Consider the following 11,006-nt stretch of genomic DNA (forward strand, 5'->3'; position numbering starts at 1 on the left):
TGCATCGTTGCGATTATTGAGCATTACACGCGATGGACGCGCTCCGAGCGTGGCCGAGTCCGCAGTGGTGAAGGTGTCTCTCTGCAGTAGGTGATTGCGTGGGACGGGTTCTTCGGGCCATTGAGGCGGATTCAGCACATTTCCTACTGCAGCGGCCGACGCCGTGAAGTCGGCGTTCCGGGCCTCCATGGGGACGACGAAACGGCCGAGATCGGCACCGCGGGGTGGCCCTCCACCGCTGGAGATGTACTCGATCCCACCGGACACATACTGGGGACGGGGCTCGGGCGGTGGTGTCGGCCCAGACCGCGTTTCTGGACGTGGGGGCCGCTCGGGCTGCCGCGCCACGTTTCTATGCGCGAGTTGGCGGTCGATGTTTTCGACGTCGATGGCCGAGCGGATCAAATGGGACGCCCGCGGTACATAGACGAACGATTCCCGATGCTCCGTGCGCTCGAACACGGTCGAAAAGGGTGCGGGGGACGCCGAAAACCCTCTTCCGACCCCTTGGGACGCCCCGCGCGCGATGCGACGCAATCCTCGGGAGTGACATCCCGCGGGGAATGTGTCCGCGACAGGGTTCCGGTCCTCGCAGCCGCGGGGATCGTTGCGCAACTCTGCGCCTGCGTCGAGCTACGGGCTGGAGAAGACGAGAACTTCGTCCATCGACGCTGCAAAAGGGCTGCTCGCAGCCTGATTGTTTGAGTTGCTTTTTCGAGGAATCGGTCGAGTTGCTTTTTTTAGTTTTTAGCCCGGCGGGCTAGACGAAATGGGCATAAATCTACCTCAACGTGAGGGGTTGCAGTGCAACATGAGCGACGGCGTCGTCGCTGCGCTTCTCGGGGAGTAGCCTCCGACGTATTCCTCGCTGGCAGAAGCCTTTTTTTGGTGGTTTTATGCGGCTATGTGGATGCGGTGGTGCCCCGCGCTCAGGGGCCCGCGGCCGTCGCCGCGCGGACCGGAGCCGTCCCCGGGGGCGCATCGAGGGCGGCAAGCGGGTTCTCGCGGCGGCCCTCGAGCGCGGCTAGTTCGACCTCGGCGTCGCGGTGGCGCCTGATCTCCTTCTGGAGCCGCTCGACCTCCGCGAACTCGCCCGCCGTGGCCTCGCCGCGGGTGACTCGACTGTACGCCTGCTTGTAGCGCCACGCCGTCCGCTCGAACATGCGCACGCGCAACACGGGCAGCACCTTCGGCGACAACGAGCGAAGCGTGTCCTCCTGGAGGTGCTGGTCTTCGTCGCGGCCGTTCTTGCGCTTCCACCGCGAGGCGACGCCCCAGTCGTATTCGATACCCTCGCCGGCAAGTTCGCAGTGGCCCTTGGGTGTGAACATGGCGCGGTGCCCGAGGTCCGTGACCATCTGCTCGAGCTCCGAGGTCTCGTTCTGGTAGTCCCAGCACGCCGCGAGGACGTCCTTGGCGCACGTCGACCGCGCGACGCCGTCGATGTCGACGGTCTCGGGGACGCCGTAGGTGTCCTTCTTCCCCGTCCACGACATGCCCCGGTGCCAGAGGCCGCGCTCCCTGAGCAGCTGCTTCCCGCCCTTGGGCTGGCCGATGAAGCCCGTGACGCTCGCCGCGTGGACCTCGAGCGCCGCGCGCCACTCGTCGTAGCCCGGCGGCTTCGACCCGAGATCGATCGTGATGGACGCGTTCTCGGAGTGGTACGTCGCCGCGCGCGCCCGGAGCGACCCGACCTTCTTGTCCTTGGGCGCCGTGGCCGCCCGCTTGCCCTGCTCCTTGATCGACCGCGCCTGCACGTAGGCCTTCGCGTCGTCCGCGGCGATCTGGACCCACGCGACGCCCGCCTCCGTCGTCGCCGCCCGGATCTTCGCCTCCGCCGTCGCGTTGGCATCGAAAAGCGCCGATGCGCGGTAGTACTCCGCGCCATGCTTCGGCGGTTTGGGTTTGGCCGTGGCTCGGCGTCCGTTCCCGGGCGGCGCCGCGGGATCGTCCACGGGCGGCGCCGACGGATCATCAAAATAGCCGCGCTGGGTGTCGCCGGGCTTGAGCACGGGCTCGAAGGGTCCCAGGAAGCCCTCCGAGCGCTCGATGATCGTGTCGCGGACGATGGGCTGGTCGCCGCCCCACGAGAGGTTCATCTGCGTCGTCGAGAGCGCGTCCGGCTTCGAGTGGCCGTGCTGCGCGCTGTGGTCGAAGTAGAAGAGGGCCTGGCACGGCGTCGCGGCGTCCGAGAGCTTCCCGTAGACGAACTCGAACGCCTGGATGACGTCGTAGGTGTGCACGATGATGTGGACGCCCAGCCACCAGCCCTCCTTGTTCGCGCCCGGGTTCATGTGCCACAAGCCGACGGCGCAGATGTCGACCGCGTTGTCCCAGTACCCCGCGGGCACGTTCTTCTTCAGCGGCGGCATGTCCTTGGTCGGCTGGGCCACGCCCTGCTGCTCCTGCACCTTGATCCAGGCCTGGCCGACGTCGACGCCGGACGTCGTGACCGGGTACTGCTTGCCCGCGCGGTGCGCGTTGATGGCCGCGAGCGTCGCCTCGTCGAGCGGGAAGCCAAAGCCGATCTTCTGGGCGCGGGAGACGAAGCCGCTGACGTGGACCGCCAGCCCGCGCGACTTCTTGTCGATGGGCGCCGCGCCCTTGTGCGTCCAGCACTTGGACGTGTACTCGTGGCTGTGCCGGCACATCTCGTCCTGGCCGATCGCCACGAGCGGCGGCGCGTCGCTGGGCCACCTGGCGCTCAGGGAGCCGCCCATGGGCATGGACTCGACGTAGGCCTCGAAGGCCGAGCTCGCGTTCACGTTGAACTCGACGGCGTCGACGGACGCGCCGTCGATCTCGACTTTGACGCGGTGCGGCTCCAGGTCCTGGCGCGCGTTGGGATTGGTTTTCTCGTGGGCGACGAAGAGCTTCTCCGCCTCCTCCAAGGACAGCTGGATCCACTTGTGCTGGAGCTTCTCCATCTCCTTGTCGAGCGGCAAAAATCGTTCGTTCCGGTCGTCCGCCGCGCGTTCGTGGACGTCCGTCATGTACGACTTCTTGCGGTCGCGGTACTCGAGCTGGATCTTGTCCGAGTGGGCGATGGTGTAGACGCCGTGGCCCTTCTTGATGGGCCACGACAGGCCGTACCGCTTCCAGAAGAAGCCCCGCACGTCGCCGTCGACGTCGCCGTCGACGTACCAGTCCGGCTCGACGGTCGTGGCGCGCGTCGAGCGGATCGTCTTGCTCCCCGTGGGGGCGCCGCCGTCGTAGTTGTCCGTGATCTTCATCATCATGACCTCCGACATGAGCTCCGCGAGCTTCTCCAAGGACATCGTGCGCAGGTTCGCGCGGACGAGGAGGTTCAGCCGCAGCACGAGGTCGTCCTGGCTCAGGAAGCAGCTCGTCCACGAGTCGCGGGGGTAGCTGCCGCGCTCGTCGGCGAGGAAGTAGCCCTCGGAGGGCAGGTACTGGTTCCGGAAGTAGCCCATGACCGTCCGCGAGCTGACCTTGCCGTAGGCCTCGTCGGCCGCCTTCTGCGCGCACTCCAGGGCCGTGAAGGAACCTGGCTCGCCGGTGTTGAAGTCCCTCAAGTAGCGGAGGTAGCGCTCGACGCGCTCCGCCTTGGTCCGCGTCCGGCGGAGCTCCGAGTCGGACATCTTGAGGCGCGAGTCCGGGTCCTCCGGGTCGTAGGCGAGGGAGAGGTGGTAGGTGGTCTCGGCGGTCAGGTGGCCGCGGAGGCGGTCGATCATGGGCTGGTACCGCCTCGCGTTGCGCTCTATGACCTCCTCGACGCGCGCCCGTCGGTTCTCCTCGTCTCTTCTCCGGTTGTCTTCCCGGCCGTCGTCGCCCCGGTGCCCGGACTGGTGGCGACGGCGGCGCGAGGCGCCGCCGACCGCGCCGATGAGCCGCATGGCGCCGCGCCTGAGCGCCGCGAGCGCGTCCATGGTGCGGTGGCCCAAGCTCGAGCGCTTCCTGCGCCGGGCCTCGGCCGCGGCGCCCGCGCCGCGCGGCCTGCGCAGCGTGACCTTCGGGGTCCAGTCCACGAGGTCGCCGCCGCAGCCCGTGAAGTCGTCCTCCGCGAGCTCCTCCTCCTCGTCGTCGTCGTCGCCGCCGTCGTCGCCCTCGGGCGCGGGCGCCGCGAGCGCGGGCACGTCCGGGACGTCGTCGTCGCCGTCCTCGACGCCGCCGTCGTCGCCGTCGGGCGCGGGCGCCGCGAGCGCGGGCGCGTCCGGGACGTCGTCGTCGCCGTCGCCGCAGACCTCGACGTCCCCCTCGTCGCCGCCGGCGCTCCGCTTGCGCCCGGCCTTCCCGGGACTCTCAACGACGGCGACGTACTTGGCCATCGCGAGGTTGGCCTCGTTGTGGGTGCGCCAGCGCGCGGGGCAGCCGGGGACCATGGACGTCGTGATGAACTTCTGCGTGGGCGACTTCTTCGCCATGCGGTCCCGCCTCGACTTGTAGCAGTAGTAGCTGAGCGTGTAGTACGTCACGCCACCGTCGTCGGCCCTCGGGCGCGCCTTGACGACCTTCCAGCGCAATGACCGCTCCCAGTCCTTCCCCGCGATGGCCGCCTCCGCCGACTCGACGTCGCTGGAGAAGGACTGCTTTTGAGGGAGGTCGTTGGCCAAATTGGCCGGATTGGCCACGTTGGACGTACGCCGTCGGACGGCAGCCAACCGCGATCGGACGATCGGACGAAGAGCCAACCGCGATCGGACAGGGACGAGGCCATTGGACGAACCTAGCGGCCATTGGACGCGACCCCCGGCCATTGGACGTAAAAGACATCCATTGGCCACGATCTCGCGACGTTGGGCAGCGTCTGGGCAGCCCGCTCGCGAGCGGCGACCATCCGGGGCGCGTCGATTCCGTGGAAGTGGCCAACGCCGCCCTCCCGCCCGCCCAAGACCTCGACGCCGATGAACCAGAACTTCCGATCCGCGGACTGCCGCCGTTCTGCAGACATCGATCACTGCGAATGCGGCGCGCGTCCCCACCCGATTTTTGCAGCTCCGGGTTTATACGCCGTGACAGGAGTTGGGGCAACACATCACCTCTGTGCGGTCGCCCTACGGCTGACTCGGGTTCGAATCTCCCCCACGCGCGTGACGACGACGACGGCGGCGGCGGCGGCGGCGGCGGCGGCGGCGACGACGACGACGACGACGACGACGACGACGACGACCGACCGACCGACCGACCGACCGATCGACCCCCCAAAGTAGGCTACAAGGGCTTCGCCGGGGACCCGAAGTGACTCGCCCGGCACCTCCCCGAAACCCCATTTTTTTTTTAAATTTTACCCCCCGTACCCCGGCGCTCGAGGCGGCCTCTCCTGCTGGCAGTCCTCGCATTGCAGTGTGACTGACGCAGAGCTCGCGACTCATGTCGGCCAGATCGGACGATCGGACGATCGGCCAGATCGGACGATCGGACGAAGCCCATCGGACGCACGGCCAATCGCGGTTGGACGTGGCCAATGGGATTCAGCCAACGCGGCCAATCCGGCCAATTTGGCCAACGACCTCCCTCAACGGCAGCGTCAGCGCGCGCTGGATGCCGTGTCTGCCGCGCAAACCCCCGGGAAAAAAGTGGCTTTCGTGAGGAACGGAACGAAGGCAACAGGAAGGCCATTGCCGGGTGGTGGTGGCCGACCAAGGAAGTAGGCCGGGCTGTAAGGACAGCCCGCCGGCCAAGGACACTCGCCGGACCCAGCGCGCCGGGCAGCACGCTGGGGGCCGAGTGACCAGCCGGACACGGGGACGTCGCTTAGCAGGGGAGCAGCGGCGAGGGCGCAGCCGAGCTCGGGTGAGCAAGGTTTGCATTTCTGAGGTCTGGCTGGATGAGGTTGCGGGTGCAAACTTCATTCAAGGGAGGGCGGTACTCATATTGAACCTCGTTAAGTCTCAAATTTCGATAGCGCCGGACCGAAAGTAGGGAAATTGCATTTACGGCAGTACAACATAGGGAGATAGGGAGGTTCTCTCCTTCCTTTCCTTATACTGTACTCCGGGTTACTCCAGGGAGAGTCCCTGGAGTGGTACACTGTGTAGCGAAACTTGTAGCGAATAGAAATTTGTGCTAGCTCGGCCCGCCCGGGGCGCTCGAGGCCCAGCGGGCTGCGAAAGAGGGCCCATGCCGGGACGTTCAGCACTGCTCGCAGCGGCCTTCGCGCGGTGTAATTCGTATATGAAGCAATCTACCGGCTTGCATATGCTTCTCTCGATTGTGGTCCTTCTAGCTGCGCTGGGACAGGGACAAGCACCAGCATGCGCGTCGGTGCTGTCACATCGTCGTGTACCGAAGACCTGGCAGGAGGTGGAACACGTGTTGATATCGAGGCTCGGGCGGCGCGAGAGCGTCGCCTGTCCTTTAAGCGAGTTCGAAATATTCCGTTCATACACTTTTCCAAGCGTTCTTGCGCAGACGCATGCGAGCTTCGAGTGGATTGTATACGTGTATAGGACCGTGCCGTCATCCGTGAAACTCGCCCTAGTAGCGTTGCTGGCCGAATACGAGCGCTTCCACGTCGTCGAGGCCGACCAGCATGCGTGCTTTTCGCGGCAGCTCCAGCCTCCCGAATTTTGGCCTGTCGTCGATCAACTCGAGCTTTTCAATCTCCAACCCGCGTGGGACAGCGTATCACTGGTGGTGACGACACGACTTGCGGCGACCGACGCTCTTCCGCGAGACGCGATGGCCAGACGCGCGCTTCGGCGTACGTAAATTTTCCCTTGCGAGGTCCCTGAGCCAGACATCGTAGTGTTTCAAGCTGCGAGCACGACTCCAGAAGATTTGCCCGGTGATTGGCGCGGTATTCGCGTCGTCTGCTGGCAGCGCTTCTTCGAGTGGGAAGGATCAGAGAAACGCGTCGTCGAGAAAAAACTCGCGTCACAAGCATGTTTTCCATCCGGCCTCAGCCAGATCACCGTTGGCGCCTCTCTCTCTCGGAGTACGCGCTCTGTCTATCGGATCTTCCCACCGCTCTGTCGCAAGCGGGCATGGACAACGATCCTCGACGACGGACACCTGCCGCCACTCTCCCTGGCGACCGCAAACGGGTTGCCCGAACGTGGCCGTCGCCAGGAGATTAGCGATTCTGACCATCGACTCTTCCGATTAGATTTCAATGAATCCACGCTTGACGCGTTAAAAGAAAATCCGACGCCTCGACCTTGCGATCTGCGGGGCGACTGCCTTGCCGCTATTGTCTATTTGGCGCCTAGGTGACCCCCCACCGAAAGTTACACCATTGAATCGCTTAGGTCGTTCTAAGCAACGCCGACGTGCGAACGGATCGAATCGACGCGATCAATCGCGCCTTCCTCGCACATTTTAAGCACAAGGCAATCTATGCAGATGGTGACTTTCCTGAATTGGGTGTCGAATCCTGCGGATTCCCAGGCGCTGTGGACCAGGTATCAGCCATGCGGAGACGTCACGAATGTGCCTACGGCCGCGCTCTCGCGAAATTCGACCTGCTCGGCATCAGGTACTACATCTTCACCGCGCACGACGTCTGGTGGAACGTTCTGGCGTTGCCGCGATTCCTGGATGCGATAGCTAGGACGCTCCCCTTCGATACAAACGTTTCAGTTCCAATCGTGACTGGCGGTGGCGGCGCTCTCGGTCCGCGAGCGAGCGTCTATTCGTCCTTTGCGATCCTGAACGCCGAGGCCCTACGACCTCTTGCCGACACTTCAATTTTAGAGACGTGCAAAAAGGACCTAAAGAGTCGTAACCCATGGGCCAGATGGGTGGCATCGGATGGACTCTACCGCACAGACCACCTCCTTTCCTATTGCGCCGACCACCCGAAGCGACCCCGCGGGAACGTAGTCGCCCGGGAGACTTTTTGGTGCGCGTCGCCGTCTGCCGTCAAGGGCGGTAACTTCCGATTTCACGCCAACATCCGACATCAAGAGTACGGTGCTCTCCTTGACCAGTGGAACCCGGGCACGGTCAGCCTCGACAACATGCCGCGCGTAAACGCGCGTAATTTTGATGTCGCGGCCACCGACGAGTTCCATTATTGCGCCCGTCACCTCAGGATGACGTGCGGTGCCCGAGCAGCGGCACTGTCTCTCGTAGTCGCCCTAGCCCACCTCAACGCGAGTGCCATAGATTCTATCAACCAGGACGCCACCGTCGTCAGGGAGTGCGCCGCTCGGCAGCCTCGCGTCCGAGCTTGCATCTCGGGCGCGCTTCCAGGCATACCTCTCCATCCAAATTGTAGAGGCGATGTCAGCCAAAACCCCGCAGCACTTCGCAGGAAAGAAAAAGGCTGGCGAAGTCAGCGATATGTTCCCCTCGACGTGTGGTTTCAGCACTAGGTCAAGGAGGACGTCGTGGGAAAGGAGGGGGTCAAAAGAGCAAACTCGAAATCTGGTGTTACCAGTACTTCTCACATCTTCGACAGATGATGCTGAAATAGAACTGATGCCCCGAGTTTATACAAAAAACGCGCCACCGAGTGATTGCCTCAAGGGGGGGGTGGGGGGTAACGAGCTCATCGTCCTATGATTCGCCCAGATCCCCGGTTTATCCATTTGATACCCCTGGGTCACTCCTGTGAGGTTGTGCACCACACCACCCGCGGTGGAACTCGCACATTTTGGGGGCTTGCCGTCCACTGGCACTAGCCGGCCTGCCCTGGAGCCCCTCCCAGTGTGGAGGAATTGCTATGGTTTAGTGGCTCGCTGCTCTCCAGTGTGAAAACAACCATAGGGCTGGCGCGCGCCATAGGAATTATTAATTATTAATCTGCGGTCGCCCGGCGGCAGTGTAGCGGGAATTGTCCCTTCAAGGTTTCTATCGGCGGACCATGGGTGTGGTACGTGGGTGAAATCGTACTAGTGAAGGCTTCATTCCCTTTACAGCAGGTCCTCATAGAGGCCCTCCGTCCACCGCGCGCGGGGGTCACAACGGACGTCCAACGGACGTCCAACGGACGTCCAATGGACGTGGGAAAATTCGTTTCAATTTTTTGTTTTTCACACTGCTGCCCTCCTAGCTATTTCTTATGGATATGGTATCCTGGTATCTTCTTACTTTCCTTTTTCCCTTGTTATTTTCCTGGTACGTCGGTATAGCTCCCCTATAGACTTATGGCCAGGTTCATCAACAGTGGCACCATCTCCTCCTCCTCCTACCCAGGAAGTCCCCCTTACAGCTCCTGGCCTCAATGCCAGTCCTCAAAAGTTCAGGAAACCCAAAGTAGGTGACCTAATACGTATTAGAAGCAAAGATGGTGAATGGATGGGAACACCCCCGTAGGATATCCCCAACTGCTAGCACCCTCCTCAGCAGAGAGGGGTAGACCTCTGCTCTCGCCGAGCTTTCGCTGTGGTGGTGGTTCCAGGTTCTCGAGCACTTGCTGGCCCGCCTTCCGCATTCATACGCGATGAGCTTATTCGGATTCTACACGATGCAGTTCCTCAACCTATCTCTTTGCTCATTCCCGAAAGCGGGTTCGACGATGAATCAACATATCGTGCAACGCGCCGTGCACCTAAATGACGAAAAAGACGGAAAGGTCACTGACTGTCATGCGTCTTGGGACTTCGTCTTTAGGGACAATGGAAACGCTCTCAAATCGAGAGGAGTCTCCTTCGAGTATTCTCCAAATACAACAAACATTGCCATCATACGAGATCCATGGGATAGAGCCGTCAGTGAATATGCGGATCAAATTAAACGTGGACACATCTTAGCCAATTCATCTTTTTATGACTTTCTGACACGTTACGTGCCACGGCACGAAGCTTACCAAAAGCACGTTGCTCACGCTGCCGATATGTGCATCGGTAGCCCCAACGCTCGCTTTGATCACATCATTGAGATTTCTGACATCTCCTCATTTTATCGAGTTTCACGCATCGTGCCGAGCTTGGAAAGTTGATCAATGCTGGCTGGGAGCGGTGTACTGGAGGATCCCCAAGTTTGTACATGCCAGGTTCGGTTGCATCACATCGCAACANAGATGTGCACATGAAAACAAGGCTGTGTAACCCCAGAAATCTGCAGCAGGTTTGTCAGCAGTACGCACGGGACTATGCGCTCTATGAAGAACTCGGCCACCCTTTTGCGTGCGAATGCCCACGAGTCGTAACCGCAAACTAGTGGGCATTGAACCCCAAAAGTTCGAGTTGGCTGTTCTCACGACTTTCGTACCACGAGCGCTCCGAGTGGTGTGGTTAACTTAATCGGATTCTTCAAATGGAGGTTGAAGCATGCCTGAAAGATAATCCACGCCGCCCCAAACCCGGCAGATATTCCATTATCATGCGTTTGTTGTGCTGTCGCACCTTTTGACACAACTCCTCGTTCCGTCTCTCCAACGCACGCAATCGTCGAAGAGGCAGTGCGGATCTCCTCTTCAGGAGCATCTTCTCCTCCGGCTGGCCAGCCGCTGCCCGCCTCGCAGTCGTGGAAACCGCGGGAAACAGTCAGTCGAAGTCGGATGACCCACATCCCCCAACGTCATCACCCAGGATACAGATCCTACCTAGGCACCCGCGTATCCTACCTAGCTGCAAAGAATATAGACTGACCTTGTTGCCTCTCTCTCTCCCCGTCTCTATATCTCAATGACTATACTACAGTACAGTACGCTACTCTACTACTACCCTACTACTACCCTACTAGAGAGATAGAGAGTTTTGTATCTCCCTAGTGGCTCGCTGGTACAGAGCCACTCAATATCCTTCCCCCTTCTTAATACTTTCTAACCCTGTTATAGTTGCCTCCCGCACTGTAATAGACGGAGAGTCTTCCTGGACCTAGTGAGGCAGATCCTCTGCCCGTTCGTCCAGTAGCCCCGGCCCCCGTATACTACGGCAGCTGAGGTGGCGTGAGGATAACACAGACGCCGGTGTACCGCCACTGCGTAACCTCGATAGTTCACCCTCACACGGCAGGGCAGCTCCACTAGGCTGCCCCCCTAGGCTAGTGGGAGATACAAGAGGCCAAGTGGACGGAAACGAGCTCGAGCGACGCGACCGTGGTTACGTTGCCGGTTATGGTGGTGTATGCTAGAGTAGAGAAGTAAGCTTCCCCTT

General features: G+C 61.6%; 1 protein-coding gene across 1 annotated transcript in view; it reads right to left on the reverse strand.

Annotated features, from left to right (window-relative positions):
* Positions 1 to 929: 929 nt before the first annotated feature.
* The window catches only part of AURANDRAFT_67937 (hypothetical protein), a gene marked incomplete at both ends in the record, with an annotated part of 14,199 nt that continues 4,122 nt past the window's right edge, over positions 930 to 11,006 (reverse strand). The window contains one exon of the mRNA XM_009043547.1: positions 930 to 4,550. Coding sequence (XP_009041795.1) covers positions 930 to 4,550 — 3,621 coding nt within the window. The remainder of the gene's footprint in view (positions 4,551 to 11,006) is intronic.

This window comes from Aureococcus anophagefferens (genome assembly GCF_000186865.1).
Source record: "Aureococcus anophagefferens unplaced genomic scaffold AURANscaffold_57, whole genome shotgun sequence".
NCBI classification, from domain to species: Eukaryota; class Pelagophyceae; order Pelagomonadales; family Pelagomonadaceae; genus Aureococcus; species Aureococcus anophagefferens.